The 13,876-nt window shown below is 45.6% G+C and overlaps 1 protein-coding gene across 1 annotated transcript in view; it reads left to right on the forward strand.

Moving 5' to 3' along the window:
* The window catches only part of P2RY11 (purinergic receptor P2Y11), a 41,272-nt gene extending 29,047 nt beyond the window's left edge, over positions 1–12,225 (forward strand). Inside the window, exons 2-3 of the mRNA XM_069767073.1 lie at positions 1,739–1,951; positions 10,346–12,225. Coding sequence (XP_069623174.1) covers positions 10,360–11,298 — 939 coding nt within the window. The 5' untranslated portion in view covers positions 1,739–1,951; positions 10,346–10,359 and the 3' untranslated portion in view covers positions 11,299–12,225. The remainder of the gene's footprint in view (positions 1–1,738; positions 1,952–10,345) is intronic.
* Positions 12,226–13,876: the final 1,651 nt, after the last annotated feature.

Raw genomic sequence — 13,876 nt, forward strand, 5'->3', positions numbered from 1 at the left:
TCTACATTGAAAAAGTAAAACGGCACTCTTTCTCTTCCAAGCTCTGCGGTGCGCCCAAACAGTGGTTTACCCCCACATATTGGGTATCGACGTACTCAGGAGAAATTGCACAACAACTTTAGTGGTCTAATTTCTCCTGTTACCCTTGTGAAAATAAAAATTTGTGGGCAAAAAGATCATTTTTGTAGAAAAAATGCAATTTTTTTTTTTCACGGCTCTACGTTATAAACTTCTGTGAAGCACATGGGGGTTCAAAGTGCTCGCCACACATCTAGATAAGTTCCTTAAGGGGTCTAGTTTCCAAAATGGTGTCACTTGTGGGGGGTTTCCACTGTTTAGGCACATCAGGGGCTCTCCAAACGCGACATGGCGTCCAATCTCAATTCCAGCCAATTCTACATTGAAAAAGTAAAACGGCACTCCTTCTCTTCCAAGCTCTGCGGTGCGCCCTAACAGTTGTTTACCCCCACATATTGGGTATCAGCGTACTCAGGAGAAATTGCTCAACAACTTTTGTGGTCTAATTTCTCCTGTTACCCTTGTGAAAATAAGAATTTGTGGGCGAAAAGATCATTTTTGTGTAAACAAAAGCGATTTTTTATTTTCACGGCTCTACGTTATAAACTTCTGTGAAGCACTTGGGGGTTCAAAGTGCTCACCACACATCTAGATAAGTTCCTTAAGGGGTCTAGTTTCCAAAATGGGGTCACTTGTGGGGAGTTTCCACTGTTTAGGTACATCAGGGGCTCTCTAAACGTGACATGGTGTCCGATCTCAATTCCAGCCAATTCTGCATTGAAAAAGTCAAACGGCGCTCCTTCACTTCTAAGTTCTGCGGTGCGCCCTAACAGTGGTTTACCCCCACATATGGGGTATTGGCGTATTCAGGAGAAATTGCATAACAAAATTTATGGTTACATTTCTGTTTTTACACTTGTGAAAATAAAAAAAATGGTTCTGAATTAAGATGTTTGCAAAAAAAGTTAAATGTTCATTTTTTCCTTCCACATTGTTTCAGTTCCTGTGAAGCACGTAAAGGGTTAATAAACTTCTTGAATGTGGTTTTGAGAACCTTGAGGGGTGTAGTTTTTAGAATGGTGTCACACTTCATTATTTTCTATCATATAGACCCCTCAAAATGACTTCAAATGTGATGTGGTCCCTAAAAAAAAATGGTGTTGTAAAAATGAGAAATTGCTGGTCAACTTTTAACCCTTATAACTCCCTAACAAAAAAAAATTTTGTTTCCAAAATTGTGCTGATGTAAAGTAGACATGTGGGAAATGTTATTTATTAACTATTTTTCATGACATATCTCTCTGATTTAAGGGCATAAAAACACAAAGTTTGAAAATTGCAAAATTTTAAAAATTTTCGCCATATTTCCGTTTTTTTCATAAATAATCGCAAGTAATATCGAAGAAATGTTACCACTAACATGAAGTACAATATGTCACGAAAAAACAATCTCAGAATCAGCGGGATCCGTTGAAGCGTTCCAGAGTTATAACCTCATAAAGTGACAGTGGTCAGAATTGCAAAAATTGGCCTGGTCATTAAGTACCAAATTGGCTCTGTCACTAAGGGGTTAAAATTCTGTTTCATTTGTTATTGTTTTGTTCTATCTTTTTTTTATCTCTCTCGCCAGCTTGATACTTCCATCACTTTTTGGTATATAATTCTACGGAATGAAAATGCTCATAAATGTGTAATTTGTGCTTATTCCTGTGTCTGGCAGGAGGAACCTTATGTGCCCAGAGGAGGTGGAGGAGGAGGATGAAGAAAAGGAGGGCGGATGAGAGCATAGAGCCTGTACTGTGAGGGGGTGGAGAGGAATCACACTCACAAACACACAAGGTAGAGGAATGTGGTGACTTGAAAAAGGAAGAAAACCTAAAAGTGTCAACTAAGAGGAACCGACAGCTCTGCAGGAGACGCCGCCGAAACCCAGGTAAGTCGTCTTTTGGTCCTATATGATAAGAAATAATTAGTGATGAGCGAATGTGCTGGGATGAGGTGTTATCTGAGCATGCTCGGATGCTAACCGAGTGTCTTCGGTGTGCTCGAAAAATATGTTTGAGTCGCCACGGCTGCACCTTATCCCAGCACACTCGCTCATTATTATTATTATTATTATTTATTATCATAGCGCCATTTATTCCATGGCGCTTTACATGTGAGGAGGGGTATACATAATAAAAACAAGTACAATAATCTTGTACAATACAAGTCACGACTGGCACAGGAGGAGAGAGGACCCTCACTAATAAGTAATGATGCCTGGACTTTCCCAAGGAGGCTATCCTCAAAATAGGTGTATACGAGGCAATCGCTTAGAAAACAATTCCCTAATATTAAGGGTAACTTGAGTAATGTGTAAATTATATAGGGAAACTACAACTCTCAGCATGTCTATATGGACACTTTATGGCTGGGTCCAGATGGCCGTATTTCACTTTCCATGATATTCGACCATCCAAACTTTGCTTAAAGGGGTATTACGAAAGTGCTCAGCTTCTTGACCTCTCGTTTTTTTTTTGTTTTTTTTTAATGTCCAGTGGCTTAAAAACTCTACTAAACCTAATCCCACCAGTATGGGCTCCTGGCTGATACGTTTTCCCTGCACTGATCGTCTGTAGTAAACTATCAGGACTGAATGACCTTTTGCTAACAGAGAATTTCCCGCATTGGGTGCAAGTGTAACAAACCCACAGCTGTTAGTGGTTTTATGCCTGAAGCCGCTGAATATATAAGCCAGTGTGTTTTCAGATGACTTTCCTCTTCACTGACAGCAAGCAGAGATCTTCCCTATACATCCCGGGAGCCCTGCAATCACAACTCCTACCCTGGCTCGCTTCCTGTTGGCGTCACGTTATCAGCGGGCCCCTGGAGAATATCCTGGGGCCCCAGTAATGCTCACCTACGTATGAGGTTCTTCTGGTTTTTCTCAGTACACAAAGTAGTGTTGGTGCATGAGCGATATCTAGAGTTTTCTGTAAGTTCTGTTATTTAAAGGAAACCTGTCACGAGAAAAAAACACTATTAAGGCTGCCGTCACACTAGCAGTATTTGGTCAGTATTTTACCTCAGTATCTGTAAGCCAAAACCAGGAGTGGGTGATAAATACAGAAGTGGTGCATATGCTTCTATGATACTTTTCCTCTAATTGTTCCATTCCTGGTTTTGGCTTACAAATACTGAGGTAAAATACTGACCAAATACTGCTAGTGTGACGGCAGCCTTAACCTGAAGATAAGGGGTTAATCTGGAGGTTCTAATGCTGGCCGGCGCTTCAGGGAGAAAGCAAACTATTTTCTCCTCAGCAGCGTTCTCGCTTCAGTCACGGAGACGGCGCTGGTTCACTCGACGGCTCTAACCGCGACCCCGGCCTTGACTCACGGCCGGCCCTAATGTTGGGGGCATGGTGTACTCTCTGAGCAGTAACTGAACCAACGCTGCCCCCGCGACTGTAACGGGAACGCTGCCCCCGCGACTGTAACGGGAACGCTGCCCCCGCGACTGTAACGGGAACGCTGCCCCCGCGACTGTAACGGGAACGCTGCCCCCGCGACTGTAACGGGAATGCTGCCCCCGCGACTGTAACGGGAACGCTGCCGAGGAGAATAAAGTTCATTTTCTCCCTGAAGCGTTTGGCTGCGCGCAGGCGCCCGGCAGTATTATAACGCTGATAACCTGCAGATTAACCCCATATCTGCAGGTTATGGTGACAGGTTCCCTTTTAAGATCTGGTTCTGACAGGCGTATTTCATAGTCTGAATGTGGACTGCAATCTGTGGACTGACCGCAGAACTCCCAGCCCAAATTTACCAAGCCTCACATGTGTTCATACAGCAATGGCATGGAGGCCGGAGGGACACCTCGCGGCCAGCATGAAGGACGCCTCACAGCCCGGCATGGAGGCCAAAGGGATGCCTGGAGGCCAGCATGGAGGCCGGAGGGATGCCTCGGGGCCGGCATGGAGGCCGGAGGGATGCCTCGGGGCCGGCATGGAGGCCGGAGGGATGTGATGATTCCCCCTTACAGGTGTTACGTCTAGCTCCGTGGCCCCAATAAAGTAGTGATATTCCTCTGTGGCCACCAAAAATATTGTCCCACTATGTTACTCCGATATTATAGTAATGTCCCTCAATTCTGGCTCAGATAAATGAATAATGTGGCCCACATATATTAGTCACCCTATGGGACCCATATAAAGTGATAACGTAATCCCTATAAATTAGTGTGGCCTCCATTATGGTCTGCTCCCACACTACTATTGAAGAAAACAAACCAATCTCTCCCATGTCCTCCGCAGGGCAGCTCTATCCTCCTCTTCCTCCTCCCAGATGATTCTCTGCCCAGCACTTACTCTGTAGGCAAAGGTCTATCAGAGGCCCGGAGCTGCAGAGCACGTTGGCGGCACGTCGCAGGTGGCATAGTCTTCAACTGCAGATGTGTCCTCCAGAGCTGGCTGCCATGGGTCCTGCACTCCCACTGGCCCGGTCTCAGTCACACCCTTTGTGACCACGATCTTTACACTCATGCTACCTGCCGAAACTTATGTTAAGCCTAGAAAACCCCTTTTAATATTTTTACTTTTTGGCTTCACATCTCTGTGAAGAATTGGAGTTTGAAGGCCCACTAGTTAAGGCAACCAGCTGATGGTGGGAAAGGCTGCTCTTGTTCTTGACTGTTTCTTTAGTTTCCAAAGTTCTCAGCTGCCTCACATTGCTGGTATGGGATAACATGAGGAGCTAATTTCCAGGGAAGCACAGTGGATGTTGTCTATATGGACTTTACAAAGGCGTTTGATACGGCGCCACACAAAATGATGGTATATAAAATGAGAAAAACAAAACTAGGGGAGAATATGTGTATCTGGGTTAACAACTGGCTTAGTGATAGGAAACAGAGGTTAGATATTAATGGAACACACTGGGATTGGGTCAAAGTTAACAATGATGTAGCACGGGGGTCAGTATTGGGCCCTCTTCTTTTTATCATATTAATTACCTTGTAGGGGGCATACAGAGCAGAATTTCAATACTCTCAGGTTATACTAAACTCTGCAGGGTAATCAACACAGAGGAGGATAATTTAATATTTCAGAAGCAGTTATGTAATCTGGAGACTTGTACTGAAACATTGAAATTTAATGTAAGGCTATGCAGTTGGGCAGTGGAAATGAAATGCATAATTACGGTATGTATGGAATTGTAAAACACTGGGTAAAACTGTAGCTGAAAAAAAAGACGGGTGTATTGGTGGATGTCAAACTCCATTTTATTGCTCAGTGTCAGGCAGCTGCTGCCAAGGCAAATAAAATAATGGGATGTATTGAAAGAGGCATAGATACTTATGACGAGAACATAGTTTTGCCTTTATGCAAGTCACTAGGGCGACCACACTTATACTTCTCTGCCCACGCACAACGTCTCTGCCCACGCACAACGTCTCTGCCCACGCACAACGTCTCTGCCCACGCACAACGTCTCTGCCCACGCACAACGTCTCTGCCCACGCACTTGTCTCCGCCCACGCACTTGTCTCCGCCCACGCACTTGTCTCCGCCCACGCACTTGTCTCCGCCCACGCACAACGTCTCTGCCCACGCACAACGTCTCCGCCCACGCACATAGTCTCCGCTTACACACTCTTCCTCCTCCCGATCTGCAGCGTTTCTCACACCCAACTCCACAGCAAATCTGCAGATCTTTTTAAACCTGTGGTTTTGCTGCAGATTTGCCTGACTCAATGGGTGCAGAAATGCTGCAGATCCACCAAAAGAATTCACATGCTGCGGAAAATAAAGCGCTGCAAATCCACACTTTTTTTTTTTCTGCAGCATGTGCATGCCAATTGTCAATTTCCCATTGACACACGCTTACGTCACAGTACATATTAAGGCTATGTGCACACGTCAGGATTTTCTGCAGAATTTTCCTGAACAAAACTGGACTTTTTTCTGCAGGAAATCCACATGCGTTTTTTCCCGCGTTTTTTTTTCCCGGAGCTTCCCAATGCATAAAATAACGTCAAAAACGCGAAAAATCCGCAAAATTAATGAACATGATGCGTTTTTGCTGAAAAAAACGCATCATGTGCACACAAATTGCAGAATGCATTAAAAATGATGGGATGCTTTTGTATGTGTTTTTCAAGTGTTTTTCCCGCAGAAAATGGCTGAAAAACACGAAAAATCCTGAACATGTACACATAGCCTTAGGGCTCAGTTGTATAATATGTTATGTAAGGTGCAGATTTGCTTTTGTGGTGTCAGTTAGTTTTTTGCACACTCTCAAGATGAATCTCACACATAAGGAAGACACATTCAACTTGAAAGTCAAGTCTCGGTATATACGCGCAGATTGCATGTACAAATGGAGAGAGGGGAAATTGGGCTTACTGGGACTTCTGAGGTGTCATGTGCTCCCTGCTTAGGCTAGGTTCACATTGCGTTAGTGAAATCCGTTTAGCGCATACGCTAACAGAATGCGCTAACGCAATGTACAAAAAGGGATTGTGTTTAGCGATCCCATTAGCGCAGATGCTCGAGAACGGACCCAAAAACACTGCAAGCAGCGTTCGAGGTCCGTCATTAAATAGCGGGACATCGCTAACGCATGCCAAAAATGGCATACGTTAGCGATGCGTTAGATACATTGCGGTCAATGGGTGCGCTAACGGACCCGTTACATTGCGTTAGTGGTGCTATGTAACGGATTCCGTTAGCGGACTGCCACTAACGCAATGTGAACCTAGCCTTATCCCAATGGACAGTAAAGATTAGGATGCCATTCCATGGGGCAGGGCAGGGCGGGGACTAGGGTGCCTCTTTTCCCGGGAGTGGGCGGGGACTAGGGTGCCTCTTTTCCCGGGACTGGGCGGGGACTAGGGCACCTCTTTCCCTGGGACTGGGTGAGGACTAGGGTGCCTCTTTCCCTGGGACTGGGTGGGGACTAGGGCACCTCTTTTCTTTCCCGGGACTGGGCTGGGACTAAGGTGCCTCTTTTCCTGGGACTGGGCAGGGACTAGGGTGCCTCTTTCCCCGGGATTGGGCAGGGACTAGGGTGCCTCTTTTCCCGGGACTGGGCGGGGACTAGGGTGCCTCTTTTCCCGGGACTGGGTGGGGACTAGGGCACCTCTTTCCCTGGGACTGGGTGAGGACTAGGGTGCCTCTTTCCCCGGGATTGGGCAGGGACTAGGGCACCTCTTTTCCCCTGACTGGGTGGGGACTATTGCGCCTCTTTCCCCGGGACTGGGTGGAGACTAGGGCGCCTCTTTCCCCGGGACTGGGCGGGGACTAGGGCACCTCTTTTCCCAGGACTGGGCGGGGAGTAGGGCGCCTATTTTCCCGGGACTGGGCAGGGACGAGGACGTACTCTCACGGGACAGTGACAACGGGGGCACTTTGGCCTCCAGTAATGTTTGGGCTACTCACTTGCATGGCAGTAATATCCATAGTAGCAGGGACTTTGGCACTATCCAACTTACATCAGGAGCCAAGACATGGAATCATTGTTATCGAATTGATGGGACGTGTAGTTCCTGGAATTGTCTCTTACTGAGTTTTTGTAGTTTTACTACTTTTTAGCATTTCCTATGGTGACATTTGGTGTGTTGTGCTTGGGCGTTCACCGCACTTTATACCCCAGCTGCCACTATTTCCTGCTCGCTGTCAGCACATACGATACACGTAGCCATACATGTCGCTCCACTGCCTGTGTTACATGCTGCGCTGATAGAAACAGATCATACCATGCACCTCGGGTTATGTAATATTCTAACTGGAACCACAAACGTATCTGCTGATCTAACCACCATATGATAAAATATAGGATATTAACTACTGTAATAGTATCGCCATATCATGTATAACCGAGACTATGACAACACAGAAAGCGCGGTATTATTTTGGGTAACTGCACTGTGTGGTGGCCATAGGAAATCCTGTGTCTAGAAGTGTCTGCTCCAAGCGGATGTGTAATACCCACAGTGATATAACATAGGTACCCACTGCACAGGAAGCTACAGAGCAGCACTAATCGCCAGCAGAATATAGGAGATACACTGCACTATATATTGTATATGGTATACATGTGACACCGCAACTATACACTGATAATAATCACACTGCACTGTATGATATATCTATACAGTCGTGCTAAAAAGTTTACATACCCGGCAGAATTTTTGCTTTCTTGGCCTTTTTTCAGAGAATACGAATGATAATACCAAAACTTTTTCTCCACTCAAGGTTAGTGGTTGAGTGAAGCCATTTATTGTCAAACTACTGTGTTTTCTCTTTTTAAATCATAATGACAACCCAAAACATCCAAATGACCCTGATCAAAAGTGTACATACCCTATTTCTTAATACCGTGTATTGCCCCCTCTCACTCCAGCCAGCTTCAGCTTCAGTTTGCATCTGCCTAACTTTCTGTCCAGACTACCAGTTTTACCTAATTGCGAGGAGTGTCCTAATAGATAGAAGCATAGCTCCCCCTGGCGGCCTGGAGTGTGAAGTGTGTTGTGTGGTTTGTGATACCTGGTAAGGTGATCTCCTTCATTGCCTTCAGACGTAACATCACTATCCCCGGTGGAAGAATGACATTACTGCAACGACCAGGACTCTGAGGCGCTGCACCTCCTTATTGTGCATCTTGAAAGAGCCACGCCGCTAATTTTCAGAGAGTCCAGTATTTCAGCTGATGTTATTTGTAGGTTTTTCTTTGCATCCCAAACAATTTTCCTGGCATTTGTTAATCAATCACAGCTGACTGGCATTATCAATTCATTGGATATCTTTTTGTATCCCTTTCCTGTTTTATACAGTTCAACTACCTTTTCCCGTAGATCCGTTGACAATTCTTTTGCTTTCCTCCCATTCCAATCCCACACCCTCATTATCCTCCTCCCCATCTGCATCCCATCATTGTACTCTCCCCCACCTCCATCATTGCGCTCTCCATTAATGCCTCCTCCACTACCCCATCATTGCTCTCTCCACCACCTCCATCATTGCCGTCTCCATCAATACCTTCTACACCACCCCATCATTGTCCTCTCATCACCACCTATATTATTGCCTCCTTCCCCAATACCCCATCATCCTTTCCATTGCCCTCTCCAACACACACACACACACACACACACACACCCGCTGCCATTTTCTCCTGTAGACAGCGGAGCTGCAGGCATCATTGCTCCCTGCCCACCAAACTTGAGGGCAATCTGGCCAGGGGCCCCCGGAGCCTCGGTTCGGATAAACAGGCCAGATTGCCCTCAGTGTTAGCTGCCTGCAGGGGCCCCCCTCCACCTCCGGGCCCCGGTCGGCTTTACAGGCGGTATGTTATCCACAGCCTGCGGCTAACACTGCCTGCTATTACAGTGAAATGAATATTCACCCCTCTCCACACTCATGGGGGCGTGGGGAAGAGTGAATGTTCATTTCTCTTTCGCTGTGGTGACGGGCTCCTGCCTCCCACTGCTGCTCTGCTGGCACCGGGCGGGGGCGGGCCCCCCCAATTCACGGGCCCCATAGCAGCTGTGTGGTGTGCTGTTATTAGCGACACGCCACTGGCTGGGGGCCCCTGGAGCAGCAGGGGCCCTAGGCAGCTTCCGGCCCTGTATGCCAGCAGGTGTCAGTGCTTGGGCCCACCGGAGAATCCTCCAGTTCTTCAGTGGGCCAGTCCGACCCTGTCATGAGCCCCCAGATAGTCCTTATATACAGTATGAGCCTTTTGTATGTAGCAATAGCTTCCTATATACAACATGAAACCCTGCATAGCTTCCTATATACAGTACGAGCTCCCTATATACATTGAGACCCATATAGCCCTCTATATACAGTATGAGCCCCCACATAGCCTCTGAAATACAGTATAAAACCCATATAGCCCTCTAGATACAGTGTGAGCCCCTTATATACAGCATGAGCCCACATAACATGACATCATCGCACCGACACTTCACAGGAGAGGCGATAGGAGCTCCCATGGAGCTACACTGCCATTCTGTATTACCAGCAACCGAGCTCCGGGTAGGCTCCCAATTCAGAGATGTGTGTTGCTGATGGCAGTGCACACAACACTATGGTGTGGGCGATCCGGCCATGGGCCTTTGCAGAGCCTCAAACGCTAGCCCAGATTGCCCTCCATTATAATCTTACGTCTATATGCTGATAATATTCACACTGAACTATATACCATTGTTTTATTAATTCACTGTATGACAGTGTTTAGTATTTTTTTGGCTAGGATGTATTGCTTTTAATACCATTTTGTTTATATTAAGAATCTTTTTATTTTGATGATTTATGGTGTCCCTTTTGTTTTCTCTGCAGAATATCCTTGATATATGGAGACCCCCAAGTGTAACGCTTCCTATTCCCACGTCCAGATTAAGTACCTGGCTCCGGTCTATGGAGTGGAATTTTTTCTAGCTTTGCTCGGAAATGGATTTGCCATCTGGTTACTGGTGCCACGAGGATCTAAAAAAAGCCACGCCGGCATCATCTTCTCCCTGAACCTTGCAGTCAGTGACCTGGCCTATGCATTGTCGTTGCCTCTTTTAATCGCTTACTATGCTATGGGCAAAAATTGGGTCTTCGGCCTGGCCCTGTGCAAAGTGGAGCGGTTTCTTTTCAATTGCAATCTCTATGGAAGTATCTTCTTCATAACTTGCATCAGCGCCAACCGATGCCTGGGTGTAGTGTACCCATTCTATGCCAGAGGTAAGGTAGAAAGTAAACATGCCAAGGTGGCCAGTGTGATTGTATGGCTGATCGTAGCCACCATCTCGGCCCCTGTCTTTAAATTTTCCACCATAAAACATGAACTACATGTGACGGAGTGCATAGGAACGGCCGTTGATAGCATGTTGCCCACTTACTTGCCCTACAGCCTGTTTCTGGCCGCATTTGGCTGTGGCCTCCCATTTGTGATCACTCTCTTTTCATACATTGGCATCGCGAGGGCCGTCTGTAAAAGCCATGGGCTCGAATCAAGAGATAAGAGGAAGGTGGTCACTATGGTGTGCATTGTGGTGGCCCTTTACTCAATCTCATTTTTGCCTTATCACATTCTGAGGAACCTCAACCTCGCGAACAGACTGAAGCCGACATCCTGTGCGTGGTCATCTTACATCCACTCGGGTTTCCAGATAACCCGAGGTTTGGTGGCCTTGAACCCTTGTATTCATCCATTGTTGTATACTTCCGTCGTGGACAATGTGAGAGCGAGGCTCGAATGCTGCCAGAAACATGTAGAGAAAAAACCAGAGGAAATACGACTGTAATATGAATCCATTTAGGAAACCTTAAATCTTCTGAGGTGGAAGAGACAAGAACTCAGCCTCATGACTTACGGCAGTGAGGATGAGACAACTGGTGGATGGAAGGAACATGGGTGGGGAGGAGAGGGGTGAAGAAAAAGTCAAGGGACTTGATTGTAGTCGAGCAGAACGTCCAATTAAACACAATTCCCGAAACTGCTCCTTGATCTTTAGATGTATATAAGGCAAAGTCGAGCAACCAATGTCAGTAGGAGGCTTGTAAAGCCATGGTATTTGTATACGTGATTCCGAAATTGTTGTTGCCACAAAAGTTGTTTAGTAGCTCACACTGCACTGAAGGAGTAATCCGTCTCCGATCACTTCCGCATCGGCTGGTGATGTGACGTCTGTAGATACCTGTTTGCTCGCGGACGATTGAATAGGACAAGTGCCCAAAGCCTGCCAGTAAATATCTGTAGACGTGACCTCACCAACTCCGCTCACTTACTAATACGTGAGTGATCAGAGCTGGATTATCCCTTTTTAAAGGGTTGTATCAAATTAGAAAAAAACATGACTTGTTTTTTATAAAACCTGCGCCACCCCCATCTCTAGGTTGTGTCGGGTATTGCAGCCAAGCTCTATTTAGAGGAGAAAAGGCACTACCGGTCACAACACAGGGATAGGTGTGGCGCTGTTGTTGAAAGATGGCAGCCATGTTTTTTTTTTTTTTTTTTTTAATCCTGGACATCCTCTTCATCTACAGTTATTCGTCATCTCGTTTATGTGATTGATATCTAAAACTTTGTAGTGATAAATGATTGTTAATGGATGAAGTTATCAATAACATTAAATTTATTAAACTGTAATGTCTGTAAAGAGCTGAGGAAATTAATGGCGTTATATAACCGAGCATAATAAATAAATAAATGTTTGCTTTTTTATTGTGAATTAGTATTAATGTACGTTGTGTTTTTTCTTTTTTTTTTTTAAATCTCTCTAGCAAATTGTGAAGAGTACAGTTGTCCGAGGTTTATTGAATTTATTGCCCACATTCTTGACTGATTTAGATTTTCTATATCTAAAGCAGATAGTTCCTCAGGGGCGGTGCTTATTTGAAAAGCCATTGTGACCTATCAGTCCAGGCTTAAGGGGAATGTGTCATCAGAAAATGACCTATTCTATAAATTGTCTTTTTATGTTAACTATATTTTTACATGTTTATTTTAATGCTTTATTCAATTTCCATAATCACTATTGGTTCAGAAATCTTGAGATTTTCCCGCTGGCCTCTAGGCCTATGTAGCGGTGGTGTCCTTGAGTGCATCCGTTCCCTTTTTTCCCCGGACGCTGACTTACTCACCACCCCATCTGTGTCTCCTGCCTTTGCGCCTGCTCTCCAGGGTCTGCCACCCTTGGCAGATCTCTTGGCAGCACGCTTGGGGTACGAGCGCATGCGTTCCCTGTCTTAAAGAGACAGTACACTTTACTAAAGTGTACCCAGTCAATAGCTGGGAGACATTTACTACTTAAAGGGGTTTTCCCATGAACAAAAGTACAGGATCATGGGGTGCATTAAAAGAGGTCTGGATACACATGATGAGAGCATTATACTGCCTCTGTACAAATCTCTAGTTAGACCGCACATGGAGTACTGTGTCCAGTTTTGGGCACCGGTGCTCATGAAGGATATAATGGAACTAGAGAGAGTACAAAGGAGGGCAACAAAATTAATAAAGGGGATGGGAGAACTACAATACCCAGCTAGATTAGCGAAATTAGGATTATTTAGTCTAGAAAAAAGACGACTGAGGGGCGATCTAATAACCATGTATAGGTATATAAGGGGACAATACAAATATCTCGCTGAGGATCTGTTTATACCAAGGAAGGTGACGGGCACAAGGGGGCATTCTTTGCGTCTGGAGGAGAGAAGGTTTTTCCACCAACATAGAAGAGGATTCTTTACTGTTAGGGCAGTGAGAATCTGGAATTGCTTGCCTGAGGAGGTGGTGATGGCGAACTCAGTCGAGGGGTTCAAGAGAGGCCTGGGTGTCTTCCTGGAGCAGAACAATATTGTATCATACAATTATTAGGTTCTGTAGAAGGACGTAGATCTGGGGATTTATTATGATGGAATATAGGCTGAACTGGATGGACAAATGTCTTTTTTCGGCCTTACTAACTATGTTACTATGTTACTAAGTTTAATCAATAGATCTTGGAATAATAATAATTTCCACAATTGGATGTAATGATCCAGATTTTTTCAGATCTTCCTAGATGGACTTTGCAATAAAGAAAAGCTATGAAACCACTTCTAGAAGTGCTCTGAAGACACACTATTCCCTATACCTGGGGGTTCCCATTTCGTCTGAGGGTCCGTCAAGCTGGGAGAGTCCATGTGCCAAGTCACCCTAGTGGTATTTTGGCTTTCACCGAGGCTCTACACATCCCTCATGTGGAGGACTTGTATTTGCCCTCCCTACTTACAGGAGCCAGAGACAAGGACATACCCCGTCTACATCCACAAAGACAACGGGAACCTGGAAGGAGAAACGACGGGAGACGCGTCAGAGGACGGGACAATCCACGGGCTCCG

Source organism: Ranitomeya imitator, chromosome 4 (assembly GCF_032444005.1).
Source record: "Ranitomeya imitator isolate aRanImi1 chromosome 4, aRanImi1.pri, whole genome shotgun sequence".
In the NCBI taxonomy this organism is placed as follows: Eukaryota; Metazoa; Chordata; class Amphibia; order Anura; family Dendrobatidae; genus Ranitomeya; species Ranitomeya imitator.